This window comes from Bacillus rossius, chromosome 1, assembly GCF_032445375.1.
Source record: "Bacillus rossius redtenbacheri isolate Brsri chromosome 1, Brsri_v3, whole genome shotgun sequence".
NCBI lineage: Eukaryota > Metazoa > Arthropoda > Insecta > Phasmatodea > Bacillidae > Bacillus > Bacillus rossius.
The window spans coordinates 129,539,130-129,563,252 of NC_086330.1; the positions used below are offsets into that span (position 1 = coordinate 129,539,130).

Genomic DNA, 24,123 nt, shown 5'->3' on the forward strand with positions numbered 1-24,123 from the left:
CCTTGCAGTTATGATTGGTCGTATAAAAATTGTTTCAGACAAAAGTTGTAGATAAAAATTATAATATTTACAAACAATTTGAATGGATTCGAGTGTCCTTACTGAGGGAGTAATGAAGTTTTTTTTTTGTCTTTCAACCATTGTTTTTTCCACCCCTTGCAGTCATGGTTGGTCGTATGAAAAATTGTTTAAGAAAAAATGTTTTAAATAATATTTATATGGTTTTTGTAAACAATTCTAACGAATTTTATAGTGTACATATTAAGGGAGTTATGAAAATTATTGTCTTTCAAACCTTGTTTTTTCCACCCCTTGCAGTTATGGAGAGATTTCGAAGTGAGGATGAAGGGGCGGCGAAGTGAGAATGGTGGTGCGGCGAAGTGAGAATAAAGGGGTTATGAAATAAGAAAGGTAGAGGGACTAGATTATATGGAGAGCTATCGAAGTGAGGATAAAGGAGCGACGAAGTGAGAATGGTGGTGAGGCGAAGTAATAATGAAGGGGTTACGAAATACGAAATGTAGGGGGATAGATTGATGGAGAGATATCGAAGTGAGGATGAAGGGGCGGCAAAGTGAGAATGGTGGTGCGGCGAATTAAGAATGAAGGGGTTACGAAATAAGAAAGGTAGGGGGACTAGATTGATGGAGAGATATCGAAGTGAGGATGAAAGGGTGGCGAAGTGAGAATGGTGGCGCGGCGAAGTAAGAATGGAGGGGTTACGAAATAAGAAAGGTAGGTGGACTATATTGAATGGAGAGATATCGAAGTGAGGATGAAGGGGCGGCGAAGTGAGAATGGTGGTGCGGCGAATTAAGAATGGAGGGGTTACGAAATCGGAAAGGTAGGGGGACTAGATTGATGGAGAGATATCGAAGTGAGGATGAAAGGGTGGCGAAGTGAGAATGGTGGCGCGGCGAAGTAAGAATGGAGGGGTTACGAAATAAGAAAGGTAGGTGGACTATATTGAATGGAGAGATATCAAAGTGAGGATGAAGGGGTGGCGAAGTGAGAATGGTGGTGCGGCGAAGTGAGAATGAAGGGGTTAAGTAATAAGAAAGGTAGGGGGACTAGATTAATATGGAGGGATATCGAAGTGAGATTGAAGGGGCGGCGAAGTGAGAATGGTGGTACGGTGAAGTGAGAATGGAAGGATTACGACATAAGAAAGTAAGGGGGACTAGATTGAATGGAGAGCTATCGAAGTGAGGATAAAGGGGCGACAAAGTGAGAATTGTGGTGCGGCGAAGTGGGAATGAAGGGGTTACGATATAAGAAAGGTAGGAGGACTATATTGAATGGAGAGATATCGAAGTGAGGATGAAGGGGCGGTGAAGTGAGAACGGTGGTGCGGCGAAGTAAGAATGGAGGGGTTACGAAATAAGAACCGTAGGGGGCTAGATTGATGGAGAGATATCGAAGTGAGGATGAAGGGGTGGCGAAGTGAGAATGCTGGCGCGGCGAAGTAAGAATGTAGGGGTTACGAAATAAGAAAGGTAGGTGGACTAGATTGATGGAGAGATATCGAAGTGAGGATGAAGGGGCGGCGAAGTGAGAATGGTGGTGCGGCGAAGTGAGAATGAAGGGGTTACGAAATAAGAAAGGTAGGGGGACTAGATTATTATGGAGGGATATCGAAGTGAGGATGAAGGGGCGGCGTAGTGAGAATGGTGGTGCGGCGAAGTAAGAATGGAGGGGTTACGAAATAAGAAAGGTAGGGGGACTAGATTAATGAAGAGATATCGAAGTGAGGATGAAGGGGCGGCGAAGTGAGAATGGTGGTGCGGCGAAGTGAGAATGGAGGGGTTACGAAATAAGAACCGTAGGGGGCTAGATTGATGGAGAGATATCGAAGTGAGGATGAAGGGGTGGCGAAGTGAGAATGGTGGCGCGGCGAAGTAAGAATGTAGGGGTTACGAAATAAGAAAGGTAGGTGGACTAGATTGATGGAGAGATATCGAAGTGAGGATGAAGGGGCGGCGAAGTGAGAATGGTGGTGCGGCGAAGTGAGAATGAAGGGGTTACGAAATAAGAAAGGTAGGGGGACTAGATTATTATGGAGGGATATCGAAGTGAGGATGAAGGGGCGGCGTAGTGAGAATGGTGGTGCGGCGAAGTAAGAATGGAGGGGTTACGAAATAAGAAAGGTAGGGGGACTAGATTAATGAAGAGATATCGAAGTGAGGATGAAGGGGCGGCGAAGTGAGAATGGTGGTGCGGCGAAGTGAGAATGGAGGGGTTACGAAATAAGAAAGGTAGGGGGACTAGATTGAATGGAGAGATATCGAAGTGAGGATGAAGGGGCGGCGAAGTGAGAATGGTGGTGCGGCGAAGTGAGAATGATTGGGTTACGAAATAAGAAAGGTAGGGGGACTAGATTGAATGGAGAGATATCGAAGTGAGAATGGTGGTGCGGCGAAGTGAGAACGGAGGGGTTACGAAATAAGAAAGGTAGGGGGACTAGATTGAATGGAGAGATATCGAAGTGAGGATGAAGGGGCGGCGAAGTGAGAACGGAGGGATGACGAGAAAGGAGCGGAGCAAGGGGCGTAGAGAGGAGGAAGAGGGCTCGACGCGGGTACCTGAACTTGTTGGTGGCCAGCTCCCCCAGCTCGTAGAACTTGATCTCCTCGGAGAAGACGTCCAAGGGCACGTTGACAGGCCGCCGCAGCCGGCCGCCGCTCTGGTAGTAGTAGAGGATGGCGTCGAAGCTGGGCCGGTTGCGGTCGAAGAAGTACTCGTTGCGCAAGGGGTCGAAGTAGCGGATCCGCCGCGCCGGGTCGCCGAGCAGCGTGTCGGGGAACTGGTTGAGCGTGCGCAGCTGCGTCTCGAACCTCAGCCCGCTCACCTGCAGGCACCACACCGCCACGTCGTCTGCACATCCTCACTTGGTTATAATTGCATAGGGCTACGTCATTATAACATTAGTGCTCACAAACCAGATAGTCAATATTCCTGTTGAAATGGCACATGATAAACAAACAGTAATGTGTGGTGCAAATCTGTCTCAACTTTGAGAACTCTCGAAAGTAGCTTCGATAGTGCTACACAAGGACGCGAATCTACAGGATTCGCAGAATCTGAGACCCGAGGGCTTTCCTTGCACGTAGCGTTAACTGACAATTGTCGTCTCTGGATGAGGTGTTTGAATGTTGTGTACGTCGTTACACATGATAAAACCTCAAACAAAAACTTTATTTATATTTTAAATTTTCTAAAAATATTTCGTGGATGGTTTTCTTTAGGTAACTTATATGTCAATAAATATGAATTATTTATAATAAAGTTACTATACATAATGCAAATACAAATTATAAAGCATTAAATATAGTTATACTATAAGTTATATAATCTATCTATATCATACAATTACAAATCACATGTAAATATAGGTATATTGCTAAGAATTCGTTGGTAAAATTCAATTCCCCCTAAAATAATATTTCTTCTTGGAAATAATTTGTTTGTCTGCAATTTACGCGACTTAGTAATACTATACAAATAATATGTAAAGCTTTATAAATGAAACATAGGTAGCTCTAATATTTTCTGTAATCTTACTGTAACACGCAATGTGCACAAAGTTACTATTGTATCATTTGAAAGATCGATTAGTCAGTTTATAAAAACTATTTTTACTTTTCCATCATTAAAAAATCTCATATTCGAATGAACTACAAGTTAATTATTATAACAATTTTATGGCTGTGTGCATTATTTAAAAAAGCAGTTAAATTCGATGGTGACCTTAATATCCTACATAAAATTAATTAGAAAAAAATTAAAGTTACTGTTCATTTTCCATAGAAAAAAGTAATGAGACTGTATAGAAAATTTCAATAAAGTCTTGTTTTATTATTATTTTTATTACAGTGTTACATTGTATGTATAGTCATGCTGAACTTAACTTCCTGCATTTAATGTTAATTTGGCGGGATGTTAAAACTTCTATAATACAAAGAAACAAGTATTCCAAATATTTTGTTTAAAAAAGTTAAAAAAAAACTCTGAAATAAACTGAGAAGTACAAAATGTAAGTTGCTGAGTTTTTTTACTAACGGGCTAGTCTGACAGTAATCTGTCGAGTAAAATGTTTTGCAATGTTGTTGGACTTGATTACTAAAGCATGTAGAAAATACAACTGTGCACTGAAATAATTAATAGTTAAACTGATGTACGATTCGTGTTAAACTAGTGAACACCATTTATAATGCAATAATTTAGGAGTAGTTTAAGCAGTGTAAGACTCAGCCATATAGATGAGAACATGTGTTATGTATGTTACTGTAGTGAACTGCAGATTACATGAATACACAAACATAAAGCATGTGTAAGAGGTTTCTTTCAGTCAGAGGACGTCGAGGATCCTCGAAGCGGTGATACTAGGCGAAGGTCAAGGGTTCGATCCCTACCCTTCATCACGACTCCAGTTTAGGAGCACTGAACATCTACCCCGACTTACAATCGGGCAAACCTGGAATATTTCAGGGCCCTGAGTGGGCTAATTTTATTTTATTTTCTTTGTTAATATATTGTTCTGATAGAAATCTGGACATCAATGGGAAAAATGTTATTTGTTTTTAGCAAGCACCATTTAAAACGCTGATAAATGCCTTTTTAAATTCATAATATCGTATTAGAACTACTTTCAAATATTTTATTTCCTCTTATAATGATATTTTACCATATTTGATCGCAACCTGATAAATAATTTAATAGAAAAATATGAAAATTTGTTAACATTTACTAGCAAAACCATTGTTGAAATTGAAGTTCCAGATTTCCTTAAAAACGTTGCTTGAAAGCAGATATTTTTCAAATTTTTCGGAGGAGGGCCTAGTGGCCTTTCCATACACCCCCCTTCCCCACAAAGTCCCCTTTTGAAAATATTATGTTCCCTTGAAAGTAAATGGCCCAATGCTCCGCATAGTCTAGGGCCACCACTAGGAGGGAGAATTTGATGTGCGAAAAAAAATGAAAGGAAAAAAAGTTGAGGAACGGAAAAAAATTAGTATTTAAACGTACTGTAATGATTTTATTTCCGAAAATAGATTCAATAACCTACAATTTAAAGCACTTCAGATATGGGTGCTTGCCCACTTAACATGTTGTAGGTAAATTGACCTCATTCGAAAGGTGAGGGGGTGATGAATACTGATAAAAATAAGCTTAAATTTGTAAAGTTTTATGATGTTTGCGGGGGGGGGGGGTGTATAGAAAGAAAGGGGGCGGCTAAAGATTATCTATCCAGAGCGTCTGCTGCATATAATTGGGGCCAGAAGAAATATCTCAAGTGGTTCGGAGACCCATATAATCTTTGAGGTCCCGTCGAATTAAGCTTCTATGCGCAATCACGTCACGAAAAAAATACCCTATACAAACTTCATTTTATTTAATTTTTGGTTACGAACACTAACAACCGCATGGAGTTGTTTACGAAACACTGTTGACAGAACAACACTATGGGGGTAAAAAAAGCGTCCACCCCGGGGGAATAAAAAGCCCTTCACTGGGTAATGTGTTTATCAGTTTCTTTCATATGGATTTTTTGATAGAATATATATATATATATATATATATATATATATATATACACACACTTAAATGAACACTGCATCTACGTTAGAAAATAATTATTTTCTTTTTCACAGGAATAAATTATATACTCTTTATAGTCAGTATTTAATAAAAATATTCTGCTCTGCTCTCTTCACCTAGTAAACAAAACTTACGCGAAACTTAAATTTATTATTATTTTTTAAATAACGACGTACACAACATTCAAGCACCCCATACAGAGACGACAATAATTGTCGGTTAACGCTACGTGCAAGGAAAGCCCTTGGGTCTCAGATTCTGCGAATCCTGTAGATTCGCGTCCTTGTGTAGCAATATTGAAGCTACTTTCGAGAGTTCTCAAAGTTGAGACAGATTGCACTACACATACTATTTGTTTTAATTCGTTTTATGTTATGCGGCCAAGTTAAAGCGTGACGCTTTGTCTTCCACTTAACCACATAAATGTTAACAACGCACACGTAAAGTGACAGTAAAACAGAATGTATGTAACTAAGCTAACCTAAATAGAACAATAACAACAGAGATGAAAACAACTATCAAATACAATGCAAAAAAAACAATAATAATAATAATAGAAAGTATAAAAAATAGTAAATATTTAACCACACCTAAAATCTAATGAACCTAATTAAAAAAAAAGACATTTCAAATGTGATTCGTAAAGGAAAAATAAAGGGTATAAAATCTACCCTAAGTGTATGATTTTGCCATAGAAAAAATGTTTTGTGATAGAACCTTTTTATAAAAACTAACTAAATACATTAACTATCACTACAATTAAAAATACATTTTTAAAATTAGAATTTACTCATATTCACGCATATTCAACAACACAAATCACTGACACCACAGCTAAACTTGAGCCCGGTAGTTTAGTTAATGTTTTATTAAACTCCGTAAAAGAGAATATTGAAGTTTGATCGACTCGGGTAGTTCACTCAAGGTACGCACATTCGCCACAGAAAGAAAGTGTAACGAGTCTTTCAGAACTCGTCAGTGATGAGCACACATCTAACCTCGGTAACGAACAAATTCATGTGTTCTCGTATTGTTCATGTTGCAAATAAACTTATAAAACAAAACCCTGACACGAAAATTAACGCAGTATTCTTTAAAGTAATGCTGAGCGTGATAAATAGACTGATAAATAATATTTTTGCTTTTCAAAAACCAAAATTTCCGGATGCGGATTCACACATCATTTCTGCGCCCAAAGCTATAATCCGCTGCCTGAATCGTAAACGTTGCTTGCCGCCATTACCCGCATATAGCAGAACAAAACAGAAGGAAACTATAAACTATCAGAAACGGACACGATAAAAGCGAACAAAACTTGAAAAAATCATAAACCTCGGCTTTGGACATAATTTTTACAAGTAGTTTTATTAAAATACTGCCCATATTGTTAAAAATCACGAAACAGTTAATACTATAACGTTTCCGCACACTTTAAAATTATACTTTTATGTAGTACTAAAATATTACCGGAAACATATTAAAACACATATTATCATAACACTAAAAATATGTTTATGTATTTGTTTTTGCTTAAACGACTGAAATCAGTCTGTTAATACTTCCTACAAACCATTAGCTTATTGAGTTGATTCAAAAATATTATCATTATATAGTATAATATTATCTATACTAATAATAAAACTGTTTGAGGCAAAAAGTCTGTACATTGGATGATGTCATGAAATATTTGTTGTAAACCGCTATTTACGTTATTGAGAACTCAAAAATATAGTTTTAAAAGTATTTGTCTGTTTATTTTTATTCGAGCATCAATCGAAAAATAATAGACGTATATTGATGAGGTTTTTAAATGGAAAGCTCTTCCGCTAACTTAGAAACTAGGCTATGTATAAATAAAGAATTACACACTAAGGGGGTAAAAAGAGGTAAATATAGTTTAGCGATAATTAATTATATCTCTGAAACTAATCAAGATTAAGAAAAGAAAATGGGTACCAATAATTAAAATTCAAAAACTACCCACTACAATTTTTATATTTTACAAATTTCAACCCCTAAGGGATGATTGAAAAGGGGGTAAGTATTTTTTAAAAGTTAATTTTTTACATCTCCGATATTAATTCAGTGCAATTAATTATTTTGGGCACCAATAATAAACATACGAAAACTTATAAGAACAATTTTTTATATTTTGCGAAATTAAACGACTCAGGGTTGAAAAAAGGAGTAATTATGTTTTAATGATTAATAACTATAAGTCCGTAATTAATGATTTGGGTACCAATAAAGACCATACAAAAACCCACATTTTTTTGTATTTCGAAATTCAACCCCTAAGGTGTGAAAAAGATGTATGTTTTTAATATTATTATTTATATCTCATAACTTACATTACGCGGCATAAATTATCTTGGGTACAGTGATAAACATACGAAAACTACTAACTCCAATTTTTATCTTTTGTGAAATTCAACCGTTAAGGTGTGAAAAAGGAGTTAGTACGTTTTTAAGATTAATAATTATATCTCCGATTTTAATAAAGAGTAGTAAGTGATATTGTGTACCAATAATAAACATATAACTGCTATTCATAATTTTTATATTTTGCGAAATTTAACCCGTAATAAACGAACAAATGTAAGAATATTTTGATTAAAAATCATATCTTCGAATTAAATTATTAAGCATAGTAATAATATATTTTGTCTACCAATAATAAACATACGAAAACTACCAACTACAATTTTAACATATTGCGAAATTCCAGCCACAAAGTGTGAAAAAGGGGTGAATATGGTTTTAAGATAAATGATTTAAACTTCCAATTTAACCAAGCACGTTAAAAATAATTGGATACTAATAACACACATACAAAAACCATCAACCACTGTTCTACCATTTCGCTTTATTCAAACTAAGGTTGTTAAAAGTGGTAGGTGTATTTAAAAAAAAAATTGTGAATTTCCAATTCAATTAGAACTAGAAGTAAGATACTAAAAAAAACCTACCTGCATCGTTTGTATTGTTTATTTTTTGCGTTTATAAAAATTCTTCTTTTAATGGGACGATTATGGGGTAAGTTTTCATTTATTAAAAAAAAAAAATTCGAATTTTCGAAACTAATCAAGTTTTATGGAATTTAAATGGTAAAATTGATAAACTAAAAATTATTATTTTAATTAATTTATTGCAAGATTCGTCCCCTAAAGTGTGTAAAGGTGTAAAGATAGGAGTAAAGAAAAAAATACATATTTCTGAATTTACTAGATCTGAGGGTTGGAAATTGAGAATGAACAACAAGCACGTAGAGTTACAAATTGTATTTTTTCAGTTTTTCCGGATTTCGTCTTTTAAGGGCGGTAAATGGATTTGGTTATGTTTTATTATAAAAATTTCAAAGTTCCATAAGAAATAAAGCTGGATTTAACTAACTTAGCATAATTAACGTAAATAATTAATTATGTAGATTTATTTCACCTATTTTTTATATTCGACCCTAAAGGAATGTTAATTGTTTTAGTAGTAAATCATATATCCAAGCTAATTAAGAATAAGGCAAAAACTGAGTAAGAATAAGATAATAGTTATGATTAAATATTAATTTTAACCTTTACAAGTTTTCTATATTCGAAGTAAAAGGGGTGAAAAGGTAGTTGCTTTATTTTATTGAAATATTCGTATTCTCTGAAGCTAATCAAGTGGGATGTAAGTTATGTTCTATTATTTACAGACATGCAACATGTACCAACTCTTTCTAACAACATTCTAAATCTCTAATTTTTAAAAGGTGAAATTTTTAGAATAATTTTTTTTAACATTTTAAAATAGAATATAATCTGATCAAAACAAACTTAATTTAAGAGTAGGAAATGTTTAACAAACATTCCCTAACCTTCTTTCTCTTATTCAAAATTTTCAAAATATCCCCTCTTAAGATGTAACAGGGGTTAATATTATTTAAAAAATTAAAAATTTATGGAATCAATTAAATCATTCTTGGCAAAATTAATTTTAACCTCAATATAAATATATTTTTATAATAATTGTTTTGGAGTTCAAATCTGCTGTTAAAAGAAAGAAAAAAGTTGATTTTGGTTTTTGTTTGGTCGATAGATATTGCCATATTTTCTTAGTTCTTTATTATTACATTGGCAACCCTGTGGGAAAAGAAGTGAGGGTAAAAAATTGGGGGATTTTGTTTAAGTAATACTTAGTAAACTATGAGTGAACTAATATGTTGTATAATAGTATTGATATCTGTATTTGATATTTCAAATAAAGATGTGATTAAATCGAATATCATTATAAAATAGGAGGTATTTGAATAAGGTTAAATAATTTAATAATTCTAAGAGTATCTCTAACCACACTAAATGACTGTTTCAGTGTAAATGATGACATAAACTTTATTAAAATAATTTAGGTGCAAATTTACGATTTTTTTTTTAAATTGTGTACCTAATGAAATGAAAAGGAAGTAAGTGTGATTTCATCAAGGTAAAATATACTTTGTACACTCTGAAAAGAAGTTTTACTATCAGATACTTAATCTATACTAAAATAAAGGGCTTACGCATAACTACTCCAAAAATATCATTCTTAAACAGTTATGACATGAAATAAATATTTTATGCATCTGACAATTAATTTTGTTTATTTATTCAGTAATTTTTTTGGAATTAATCAGATAACATTTTTAATATTAAGATTTTAACAATACTCAGAAATTGTGAGATGGAAGCCGCGGGTTATTAGGTAGTTATGTCATTAAAAATCTTTTTTTCTAGTAATGAGGTTTGAACCACGTAAAAAATTCGCCTCTGAGCTTACAAGCGTGCGCAATACAGTTATGCTATCGAGGCTATTGGGTTTTGAAAGGAGACTACATTATGTATTATAATAATGGTAAAACCCGATTTCTTACGCATTTTGAAGCGAGTAATAACTCTTGACTGTAACTATTTTAGTTTACCGAATATATCCCAGGGTAGTTTCACCAACATAAAGTTTCATTCGGCACACCAATACGTCTGGTATGCACCCTAATGTTCACGAAAGAGACTATGGACGTGTTTATGTTGCTACACGCGGGTCCGCCATCTTGACTACTTCGGCGCCGTGATTACACATTTCCGTTTATTCGACTTCCGTTCCACTCAAGAAGATACTCCTTCCGAACGCCGCGCCGTGCGCCGAGAGCCCCAACAAGAAGACGCCTCTAGCCCGCGGCTCCGAGAAGGGCTGTGACGTCACCGCTCCCGAAGCGGCCCCGGACGAGGCCCGCCAGTGGGCCAGGGCGCGGAAGCCCAATTTGTCGCCGCGACCAACGCCTCCGTGGTACGCACGGATTTAGAACCGGAGATCTGATTGGCAACCGAGATATGACCCGTCATGCTTTTTTTTAATGCGTATTCATCTTAAAGTAGAACGTATTTGAGTCTTGATTCATAGCTCTAAAATAATTTCTCTTGGCTTGTTGGAAACAGGAGAATCACTCACTACTTTTAGCCGACTTCAACCCCAACGTCGTATATATTTTTCACAATTTAACGTTCTCTGCTATGGAGACACATAACATAAATTAGTATTTAGTAAACATGACCGCTAAAAGTAATGCAAAAAAATTTCGAACGACGATTATTTACCTGATTTTTAACGAACAACTGATAAAGCCTAGACAGTAAAACCGACGCAAAATTAACAAAACGTAATGGGCTACGCTTAGGTAGTGGAAATCCTTTAAAGAATTGCAGTGAAACAAAAATAATGTCGTGGAAATGCAATAGCTCAACATTAAGACACAAAATAATGCTACTTGTGTCCAAAGATAATAATAAAAAATTGCTAGAGTTTTAATATGATTAAAACATTCCGCATCTCAGCTTTTATTAAACATAGTAACGCTACAACTAGTCATTAGTTATACATAAAAGCACACTTAATTAACAAATGAGTTATTTTATTTTTACAGTTTCACGATACTTGCGTTATCAATAATTTATTTAAAAAAGTTTAATACCTTCTATCTCAATATAAACGAGACCGCGTTGTGTAGATAGGATGGGGTACATTGAAAGTGGGGTAACTTGAAGGCACAAGTTTCAAAAATGTTGGTGATACATGTGACAATAATAAAAAAGCTTCGATTTAAATATCTCTTAAAATTATTAACAAATTTGTTTGTGACCTATGTTTTTATGATTCCAAATTAAAATATTCATTTTGTGTTTATTTTTTTAAAATATTTATTAGTTTAAGTTTGTTTTGTATAAAATTTGTTTTGTATAAAGTTTTTGGTTGCTGTTTGAGCACCAATTCATCCAAGCTTTTATTAAAATGAATCTTAATAGTAACGTGAACGTATGACAACGTATAATTATGTGACCTAATTGAATGATAAGTGTTACAGAAACCATTTCACACAGAAGAGACGCAAAATGCCTGAAAAATATTAAGCCTCCTGTATTAAATGTTGATTCATTGTAAGAATTTCAGTTATATACACTGCCACGACTCCGAAATGAGCTATCAACATTTATGTAAAAAAATATTAATTATAATACTTATTTAATCAAATAAAACACTAAAATTATATTCTGTTAACATCAATGCGTTTTTATTAATAAATCGAGAACTTATATATTTAACCAGGAGAGTTTAAAATAAATTACCAGATACATAGTTCCGAATAATTGAAATTATCTTAACGTGGAAAGTTACAATTGTAGCACTAAAAGAGTTATACATTTCACACATGATATGAACTAAGCCTACACCCATTAGCAATGCAGAATAAATAACACAAATAAAAAAAAAGAATTAAATTTTAAAACTACTTAAAAATTATGTGGAATACAATTATCGGTCGATGCTGAGGATTCTATATTTAGGATAAAAGCTCAGCTTGAAGCTATTCTATTTTTATCATACATCCAAAAACTATTTTTTTCTAAAGGAGTACGCCCACTTGAAAGTATTTTGAATTTTGAGTGTTGGAAGTCCAGGAGCAAGCATAGCCTAGGACGACATGGCACTCATTATGCTGCAATCTGTATAGAGTGATGCGCACGACAAATTGGACGCAACGCGAGTAAAATAATTTTATAACCAATCATGTTCGGCACGTCTGAGACTTCAGCGCGACAACATTTGCGGTGGAGATAGACTTCCCGACTAGAAATTTTTTCTATTTCCAGTGCGTCGAGGGCGCGTGGTGACTGGAAAGTTTTTTCAGTGATGGTCAAACTGGCGTGTTTGACACACAATCATTATTCGTGTGTGTGTTTTTTGGGCTTTCGTTTACTGAATTCGTTCGTGAAAAAGGTTTAATACGTTAATTACTACTTTTTCAGAATAAATATTAAATTGTGATCCAACCAATTCTTCCTAACTCGATCCATTAAAGCGAACTTTGAAAACTTTGATGGCAATAAGCATTTTATTCCCAGTTGTTAGTTTATGTTTGTCGCACGGTTAAAAACATCTATTGTGATTCCAGTATTGTGATGTGATCCTCAACATATACATTGAAATAATATTGAACGTATCTGTGTCAATTAGGCAGGATAAGTGCGACGCTCGCTGGTGCTTCTAGCGCGGTATCGCCTCTAAGCGCAAGGCTCTGAACTGGCACGCAAGTCTTCTCGTCGTGCACAGGGTAACTATGATATTTGAGCGGTAGCCATAACATCATATGGTGGAGGAATGATGTGATGCAAGTCTCTTCAGTCCTCTCAAGAATATGTACCGGGTGTTTTAGGCTTAAAACGTATTCTGAAAACAAGCGACTTAGCCATTTTCACGCTTCTAATAACACAGCTGAAAACTTAATACGGGAACAGAACTACTTATCCGCCCTCAGCGTATTCCTAAATTATTTTCGTAAACAGACACCAGTAGGATATCTCGAGCAGTTTTCACATCCCGTGTTATCTTATGAAGCTCTGCACATCGTATGCGTGCCCGGGTAGGTGCAACTATCATATGTGCCAGTCTCTTAAAGATTTGCTAAAGTGAATTTATGTGTCTTGTTTTTAAGCAAGAAAATTCAGTTTTTATAAATCTCAGTAAAATACGTGAGTAGAGCTGAAATTTGTAAATCTATGTCTATAACATATGAACTTTGGAACACATACGCTTATTTCTCCACTTTGACCTACAGAATGCTAAATATTATTTCAAAAGTTTTTTCCTTAATATGTGCGACCAATCCCCAAATCAAGCCACTGTTGCAAATAAATTAGGCCTAAAGTTATAAAAATTATATAATAGTTAATTTAAAAAGAATAACAAGATGGATATGTTGTATACATTGAACAAATAATATTAATGTAGCCTATATTATTTATGAAACAGCATTTATGACACCAGTAAACGTTTATTTATTTTAATAAATTATATAATTTTTGTATTCAGCACTCACGATAGGTTAAACTAGCATTGTGATTATTTTGAAATTAGTGTTTAATAATTTGTAAACTTCGAAGTTAGAAAATAAAAAACGTAAACAACGGAATTACTTCACAGATAAAGTCCGACAAAAAACTGTAGCACGTAACACAACCAAACAGTCTGCGCGCCAATTCAGGGTTTGGTGCGTAGAGGTGAAGGAACGATCGAAATGCGAGCAAGACTTAAGGGTTGGCCTCACCAGTCATGTTGAAATAAAGTTATATAGTTGGAGTAATTAGTATTTTACCCTTGAATTTTAAAATTAGGTAGACACTAAGTAGTAAAAATTTTACTAGGGGGGGGGGGGGGGGGCGACGCGAGCGCGTCTTTCGGTACTCACCAATAATGTGTAAAGCTCTAAAGAAAAATATTTTAAAATTTATTAAAAAATTGAATTAATAAAATTTTACTAAAAAATATTTTAAAAACACAGTAACGAGCAAGTTCATGTGTTCTCATGTTATTCATGTAGCAGATAAACTTTTCGACAAGATATTTTATAAAAATACTGTCCATCTTGTAAACTTCACTAAACATTCAATACTTTAAAGTAGTAAGTTTGAAGTTATACGTCTATAATATTACTAAAATAATAACATGAATAAAAATAACACTAAGTATAAGTATTTTTTATTTGCTTTGCTCAAACCACTGAAATCAGTCTGTAAATAATTACTACAAACAAACGTTAACCTTACTGAACTGATTCAACATTATTACATAATATTATTCTATTATAATGTTTCTAAAATAGTAAAAAAAATACTTCTGGGTCCAGGTTAGAACCGCGTCCCATAACATTATCAAGCGCGCGCTTTATGCTGTGCTACCGGGCCCATTTTCATAAGGTAAGGAGAGTGCGTGTTATAATAATGTAATGTATGTTTTAAGTATTTTAAAACTTTATGTTACTTTTTACTATGACTATTTTAGTTTACGAAATATATCTCGGGGTAGTTTCACTATCATAAAGTTTCATTTGGCACACAAATTCGTTTGGTACGTACCCTGATGTTTACCAAATTGACTTTATACGGCTTATGTTACTACACGTGGGTCCGCCATCCTTGTGTCAGTTTCCGTTCATCGACCTCCATTACATTTTCATGAAATTACTTCTATAAAATGCTGTATACCGAGAGATAAGATGTTTACACATGAAGGATTAACTTCTATTTATTTACCATGACGCAATAAGTCAAACTAATTTTTTAAAATTATAAACATCGTGCAGTAATGTATCAATGAAATGGGTGTCTGTACTAACGTTGAAGTCACTCTTCCAAGCAGTTGGTTAGCAAAACAAACCATAGCTGTATAAAGGCTAATGATAGAGGTTTATTTAAAAGCTTGAAAATAACTTGCTAGGAATAATCGTTAAAAATACCATCCTGAAGTGAGTGTTGTTAAACAAAGAAGTTAACAAAACATCGTACTCTAATTTTTTTTGTACTTTTACAAGGATAGTCCATGAAAACCCTGTTGCCAATGATATAACTTGTAAAATTGCAAGGTAAGGGTTTGTACTATATGCAATTTTACAAAGCTCTGCCTTGTAGTTTTACAAGTGATATCGTTGGCAACAAGGTTTCCAAGGATTTGCCTTGTAAAAAGTATAAAATTTTTTTACATGTCAGCAAGGAAATAGCGTTAATCTTTGCAGTAGCAAAACAAAATGTTTCCTCATCTAGATGGGAAACGAGGATTGGGAGGTCGTTCTCTTTTTGGCTTCAATTATTACCACAACAAAGACTTAACACGCCCACTCCTTAACTTATTACCTTCATGATAAATACATGCATGACTTGTTACACAAGTAGTATAGGTTAGCCGGAACTGGCACAGGCTTTCGCAGGAGGTGCCAGAGGTGCCGACCGCCATATTGGATTGTGACGTCACGGCGGCCATCTTGGATGGTTGTGACCTTGACCTTTGACCTTGACCTTGAATTTGATCCTCAAAAATCGTTAAAATCCGCCAAAATTGGGCAAAATTTGCCCAAAATTCCTCAAAATTCGCCAAAATTTCCATTTCTGTGGAAAAAAATTCCGCCAAAAAATCTCAAAAAATTCCACAATTCAAAAATTCCCGTTTTCGAGAGAAAAATTCCCGTTTCGAGGGAAAATTTCCCGTTTTTAGTCCTTAAAAATCCCAGCGGCTAGAAATGTCCATATGTAGGCTTAAGCATCCATGTCTACAGCCTACGATAAGCCTCTGACGTCATCATGGATTATGACGTCACCGTTGCAATTTTCGTTACGGCCGCCATCTTTAACTTTTTTATTTATTATCCGATTTTAACGAAAAAAAAATTAAAATTTATAAAAAATTCACTTAATAAAATTTAATGAAAAATATTTAAAAAACATACATTTACGACACGGAGTTCGTAGTCCTCGGTTCGAACCCGGTGAGGGCAAAAAAATTAAAAATGGCGACAGGCTCCTTCCTCAATGGTGGCTGCAGGCAGACTGACTCCCACCACTTTTTTTCAAAGCATATATATATTCACCTAGTATGACGTCATGTCCGCCATCTTGTCTTTGATGCTGGAGACCACCATCTTGTTTTCGTCGGCGAGAGTGCGCTGACACCATGTTAGTTTAGTTCTTATCCGCTAGAGTGCAGTAATCATTTATTATTACTGTGACACCCGCCATCTTGAAATTTGACCGCCATCTTGAAAATCCGTAATTATTTAGCTAGAAAAGCGGGAAAAATACCAAAATTCATCAAAAAAATCACTCATTAATTTACATATTGATTCGATCGATTCCTGTCCTCGGTTCGATACCCGATCGATGCAAATAATCTTAATTTTTATGTAAAAATACCTAAAAATTGACAGGTTCGAAAATAAAAACACTGCAAGTTCTTTTACAAACATTATATTTATTACATAATTTCTATTTTACTACAGGATCACCTGCGAAGGTTAGCAATCTTACAAACATTTAGGTCCGCATAGGCGTGAAATGACTAATTCTTAGCTCCAATCGGTTTATACAAGACAGAGTCCAACCAGATCCTTTACAGACATAGTCCTCCTCTTCTTGACAGAGTTTCTGGATACCTTGTTTAACAGTTTGCTTGACATCGTTAGAACTGTAAATTACTGCAGCCGATGTCTTGAATGCACACTTCTTCACTTTGTCATCGAACGGATAAGGCTTTCCATATATACAGTCCAACCACAAGTTATATTTCAAAGGTCCGTTTGTTGCTACGTCATCAGTAAGCTGATTGATTATGTCCTGTCTGATATCATCAAGAAAATTACAAATGTCCTTTGACTCACTTAACGTACTTGGATAATAGTAGTCTTTCAATGTTCCACGAAATGCAGACTGCGCCAAGTAGAAGCCATTATCGTTCACTTGTAATGCTCCGATCGCAGTCTTATGTTCAGATGCCACAGCAATCGGTTGCTGCACATCAGGTTTTTTACTTGTACGCTCACGAGTCACCAATCTAAACTCAGGAGTCGTAATTGCTGCAGGTAGTTCAGCAGTAGGCGCACGGACTTCACCTTTTCAGTTTATCGAAAGTCGGCGCAAATTATCAATTCGAGTAAACCATTTATGACACTCGTCACAGCGAAACTTCATGCGAGAAGGATTCTTCGTACATTTACTCCTCTCATGTCTCCGTACATCATGTGCAAATGCAAACGTCATGTCGCAGTAGCCACAAGGATGCCTAGTTGAAGACAAACCCGAACCAGATGTCGCTGTTACTGCAACTGAATCATTTCCAGGCATACTCTTATGCACATCAATGCATCGTTGTTGTATAGAAACCTTTACTTTCTGCCGCACTGCAGGTCCTTTACATGTCTCCAAGTGATGCTTCAAATTAACATTTCTTGTAAATTGCTTGCGACACTTAATACAACCAAACATTTTACGATAAGGGTTCTTGGCACATTCTCTCTTCTCGTGTCGACGAGCATTGCTGATGTTTGAGAAAATCTTGTCACAGTAACGACATCGATGTTCGTTAGTTGTTGACGATTCGCCATCCATTGAAGTCTCCATCGAGGGCGAAACAGCGTTCGTCAAGGTTTCCTGTACAGTCAGAACTACCGGCATTAAAGTCTCTTCTGCTGGTGGTATCACATCTGTTGAAATCTCCTCCAATGTTGACGTCATCGTTGCCAACGGGATCTACTCCTTCTCCGTCGTAGCTGTCGTCAAGGTTCCCGTATACGATGGTACAACCTCCGAGTTCAACGTTAAAGTCGGTAAAGATGCCATCGAGTTCGCAAGAACAGGTAATTACGCGATTTATGCTCCAGATTAAACAAACTAGGTGATCCTTACACCGCCGACGTCAGTAACAAAACTGAGCGTCCTGCTGTCTAGGACTCGCTTATATACATGCACCGTATGGAATAATACGCTAGTCAAATCAAGAACAATTTATTATAATACTAGAGTCAAAACAACATTTAAAAAATAGAAGCACCGACAACGAAAAGGCAGCACATTTGGAAGCACCGACAACGAAAAGGCAGCACATTTGGCAGCACCGACAACGAAAAGGCAGCACATTTGGAAGCACCGACAACGAAAAGGCAGATCATTTGGAAGCACCGACAACGAAAAGGCAGCACATTTGGAAGCACCGACAACGAAAAGACAGATCATTTGGAAGCACCGACAACGAAAAGGCAGCACATTTGGAAGCACCGACAACGAAAAGGCAGCACATTTGGAAGCACCGACAACGAAAAGGCAGCACATTTGAAAGCACCGACAACGAAAAGGCAGCACATTTTGGGATGCACCATCATAAAGGCAGCACATTTTGGAAGCACCATCGAATAAGGAAGCACATTTGGAAGCTCCATCAACAAAAAAAAAAGGCAAAAAGGAAGCAAAAGTTACGAGATCTAAGTCTTAGTTAGAAATCAGAATACAAGAAATAAAAACATTAAATTCTTATAATTTAAATTATTTATTTTATTGCTTTACATTATACAAATGCAAGTAAAACAAGCCATTATTGTATGTAGCCAGCATTCCTCAGTTCCTTGAGTATGAAGGATATTTCTTTGATGCACGAATAGTTTCCTGCACAAAGCGAACCATGTAGAAGTCTTAGCCGGTCAACCAATATGTTTGGATCTTTCCATGATGTGTAATCATTCTCTTCTACCACCATCTTCCTTGCACCTTTATAATAAATATTATGATCTCTGGTGTCCTCCGTTTTACCATCAACCTCAGGGTAACTTCCATGTTTGAGACGGTGATCATCACAAGCTTTATCAGATTTATTTAATATATCACGTCGTTTCCACCGTTTCGGTCTCAGGACACCACCACATTCTTCGATCTTGACAGCTTTAGGTGCTTCATCATAGTCTATGTCTTTGTCAACAGCCTCAGAGTCACTGTAACAATCACCCAATTTACCGTAATAATTCGATGTTGATGATGTTGAAGTGTCTTCATCGTCTTCATGCTTCCTTATTAGGAGTCCATCATTTTTACAAAGTAGGAAAGATCTACTTGAATTCGGCTGGAATATATTCTCACTTTTCACGTTAAGGATTCTTCCATTGTCTTCATTCTTCCGTAAATCATCAACCTCCTTAAATTTAAGTTCTTTGTCGAGATCGGAAGAGCCAAGAAAATTATTGTCGTAATGCAGATCACTCTTCCTTAGGCTAGTAGATTCATCGTTGTCCTCTAGCTTGTACGCAGGCTTGGCGCTACAAGTTCTGCCATGTCTTTTTAGGCTCTCTCTCCGCGTAAACGACTTGCTACATCGAACACAACTTATCATATTGCGCAGTGGATTTTTAACACAGTCATTCTTCTCGTGTTGTCTTTTATTCTTTCTCAAGATAAACTCTTTACTGCAAAACTTACACCTATGTTCTTTCGATACAGCGTCAGATCCCAAATCGGAATTCATATTAGTTACTGAGACTAATGCCAGATACCAATTGAGTGTTTTTAAATTAGATCTAATACTTAAATAGAAATTTTTTCATATTTCATCAGCGAGAATTAATATATCACATGCAAAAGTACTTTATGCATGTAGTTCTGCTTTTCAACAACAGATGACGCCACATGTTGCTTGCAGGTAAATAATATTTAGTTCTTTTATGCGGGATGCGTGATGCTCACTAACGATCGCAAAAGAAGGATGGCTTCGCTAGACTCCAAGGAAAAGGAAGTTCGTCTTGCATGTTGGTGCTCCACAGATGTCTCATGGCGTAATATTAATTTGACTGAGTAATGATATTTGTCAATTCCACCTGATAAAAATATTGCAAGTTTTGATTTAGTAGCAGAAATTATCGAATTAAATGTAACTCCAAATAAAATGACATGTCTCATTAGACAAAAAAAATCCATGCAGAGAGCGGTTCCTCAGAATAGTCAGAAACACTTGAAGAAACCACAGGAATGATTGCAAGAACACGGGAAAAACCATCAAAATATTGACAAGAATAATCAGGAGCACACGGAGAAAACCATCATAATATTTGCAAGAATAATCAGGAGCACACGGAGAAAACCATCATAATATTTGCAAGAGTAATCAGGAGCACACGGAGAAAACCATAATAATATTTGCAAGAATAATCAGGAGCACACGGAGGAAACCATCATAACATTGACCAGATTAATCAGAAGTACTCGGAGAAAACCACCACATGTTTTCCTTGATATCATAAAATTACAGGAAAAAATATTTAAAAATAAAAAAAAATTTAAAAAAATGCATAAACAGTTTCTGCTAGCTTGTAAACTAATCATTGTTGAGCAAAGATAGAGTTCTTGTACAAGCCAGAAATTTATGCATTTTTTTAAATTTTTTTTTATTTTTAAATATTTTTTCCTGTAATTTTATGATATCAAGGAAAACATGTGGTGGTTTTCTCCGAGTACTTCTGATTAATCTGGTCAATGTTATGATGGTTTCCTCAGTGTGCTCCTGATTATTCTTGCAAATATTATGATGGTTTTCTCCGTGTGCTCCTGATTATTCTTGCAAATATTATGATGGTTTTCTCCGTGTGCTCCTGATTATTCTTGCAAATATTATGATGGTTTTCTCCGTGTGCTCCTGATTATTCTTGTCAATATTTTGATGGTTTTTCCCGTGTTCTTGCAATCATTCCTGTGGTTTCTTCAAGTGTTTCTGACTATTCTGAGGAACCGCTATCTGCATGGATTTTTTTTTGTCTAATGAGACATGTCATTTTATTTGGAGTTACATTTAATTCGATAATTTCTGCTACTAAATCAAAACTTGCAATATTTTTATCAGGTGGAATTGACAAATATCATTACTCAGTCAAATTAATATTACGCCATGAGACATCTGTGGAGCACCAACATGCAAGACGAACTTCCTTTTCCTTGGAGTCTAGCGAAGCCATCCTTCTTTTGCGATCGTTAGTGAGCATCACGCATCCCGCATAAAAGAACTAAATATTATTTACCTGCAAGCAACATGTGGCGTCATCTGTTGTTGAAAAGCAGAACTACATGCATAAAGTACTTTTGCATGTGATATATTAATTCTCGCTGATGAAATATGAAAAAATTTCTATTTAAGTATTAGATCTAATTTAAAAACACTCAATTGGTATCTGACATTAGTCTCAGTAACTAATATGAATTCCGATTTGGGATCTGACGCTGTATCGAAAGAACATAGGTGTAAGTTTTGCAGTAAAGAGTTTATCTTGAGAAAGAATAAAAGACAACACGAGAAGAATGACTGTGTTAAAAATCCACTGCGCAATATGATAAGTTGTGTTCGATGTAGCAAGTCGTTTACGCGGAGAGAGAGCCTAAAAAGACATGGCAGAACTTGTAGCGCCAAGCCTGCGTACAAGCTAGAGGACAACGATGAATCTACTAGCCTAAGGAAGAGTGATCTGCATTACGACAATAATTTTCTTGGCTCTTCCGATCTCGACAAAGAACTTAAATTTAAGGAGGTTGATGATTTACGGAAGAATGAAGACAATGGAAGAATCCTTAACGTGAAAAGTGAGAATATATTCCAGCCGAATTCAAGTAGATCTTTCCTACTTTGTAAAAATGATGGACTCCTAATAAGGAAGCATGAAGACGATGAAGACACTTCAACATCATCAACATCGAATTATTACGGTAAATTGGGTGATTGTTACAGTGACTCTGAGGCTGTTGACAAAGACATAGACTATGATGAAGCACCTAAAGCTGTCAAGATCGAAGAATGTGGTGGTGTCCTGAGACCGAAACGGTGGAAACGACGTGATATATTAAATAAATCTGATAAAGCTTGTGATGATCACCGTCTCAAACATGGAAGTTACCCTGAGGTTGATGGTAAAACGGAGGACACCAGAGATCATAATATTTATTATAAAGGTGCAAGGAAGATGGTGGTAGAAGAGAATGATTACACATCATGGAAAGATCCAAACATATTGGTTGACCGGCTAAGACTTCTACATGGTTCGCTTTGTGCAGGAAACTATTCGTGCATCAAAGAAATATCCTTCATACTCAAGGAACTGAGGAATGCTGGCTACATACAATAATGGCTTGTTTTACTTGCATTTGTATAATGTAAAGCAATAAAATAAATAATTTAAATTATAAGAATTTAATGTTTTTATTTCTTGTATTCTGATTTCTAACTAAGACTTAGATCTCGTAACTTTTGCTTCCTTTTTGCCTTTTTTTTTTGTTGATGGAGCTTCCAAATGTGCTTCATTATTCGATGGTGCTTCCAAAATGTGCTGCCTTTATGATGGTGCATCCCAAAATGTGCTGCCTTTTCGTTGTCGGTGCTTCCAAATGTGCTGCCTTTTCGTTGTCGGTGCTTTCAAATGTGCTGCCTTTTCGTTGTCGGTGCTTCCAAATGTGCTGCCTTTTCGTTGTCGGTGCTTCCAAATGATCTGTCTTTTCGTTGTCGGTGCTTCCAAATGTGCTGCCTTTTCGTTGTCGGTGCTTCCAAATGATCTGCCTTTTCGTTGTCGGTGCTTCCAAATGTGCTGCCTTTTCGTTGTCGGTGCTGCCAAATGTGCTGCCTTTTCGTTGTCGGTGCTTCAAAATGTGCTGCCTTTTCGTTGTCGGTGCTTCTATTTTTTAAATGTTGTTTTGACTCTAGTATTATAATAAATTGTTCTTGATTTGACTAGCGTATTATTCCATACGGTGCATGTATATAAGCGAGTCCTAGACAGCAGGACGCTCAGTTTTGTTACTGACGTCGGCGGTGTAAGGATCACCTAGTTTGTTTAATCTGGAGCATAAATCGCGTAATTACCTGTTCTTGCGAACTCGATGGCATCTTTACCGACTTTAACGTTGAACTCGGAGGTTGTACCATCGTATACGGGAACCTTGACGACAGCTACGACGGAGAAGGAGTAGATCCCGTTGGCAACGATGACGTCAACATTGGAGGAGATTTCAACAGATGTGATACCACCAGCAGAAGAGACTTTAATGCCGGTAGTGCTGACTGTACAGGAAACCTTGACGAACGCTGTTTCGCCCTCGATGGAGACTTCAATGGATGGCGAATCGTCAACAACTAACGAACATCGATGTCGTTACTGTGACAAGATTTTCTCAAACATCAGCAATGCTCGTCGACACGAGAAGAGAGAATGTGCCAAGAACCCTTATCGTAAAATGTTTGGTTGTATTAAGTGTCGCAAGCAATTTACAAGAAATGTTAATTTGAAGCATCACTTGGAGACATGTAAAGGACCTGCAGTGCGGCAGAAAGTAAAGGTTTCTATACAACAACGATGCATTGATGTGCATAAGAGTATGCCTGGAAATGATTCAGTTGCAGTAACAGCGACATCTGGTTCGGGTTTGTCTTCAACTAGGCATCCTTGTGGCTACTGCGACATGACGTTTGCATTTGCACATGATGTACGGAGACATGAGAGGAGTAAATGTACGAAGAATCCTTCTCGCATGAAGTTTCGCTGTGACGAGTGTCATAAATGGTTTACTCGAATTGATAATTTGCGCCGACTTTCGATAAACTGAAAAGGTGAAGTCCGTGCGCCTACTGCTGAACTACCTGCAGCAATTACGACTCCTGAGTTTAGATTGGTGACTCGTGAGC

The 24,123-nt window shown here is 36.2% G+C and overlaps 1 protein-coding gene across 2 annotated transcripts in view; it reads right to left on the reverse strand.

Moving 5' to 3' along the window:
* The window catches only part of LOC134546140 (potassium voltage-gated channel protein Shaker), a 263,221-nt gene that overhangs the window by 94,227 nt on the left and 144,871 nt on the right, over positions 1 to 24,123 (reverse strand). For both annotated transcript variants that reach the window (XM_063388693.1, XM_063388692.1), the window contains exon 3: positions 2,583 to 2,848. In XM_063388693.1, coding sequence (XP_063244763.1) covers positions 2,583 to 2,848 — 266 coding nt within the window. The remainder of the gene's footprint in view (positions 1 to 2,582; positions 2,849 to 24,123) is intronic.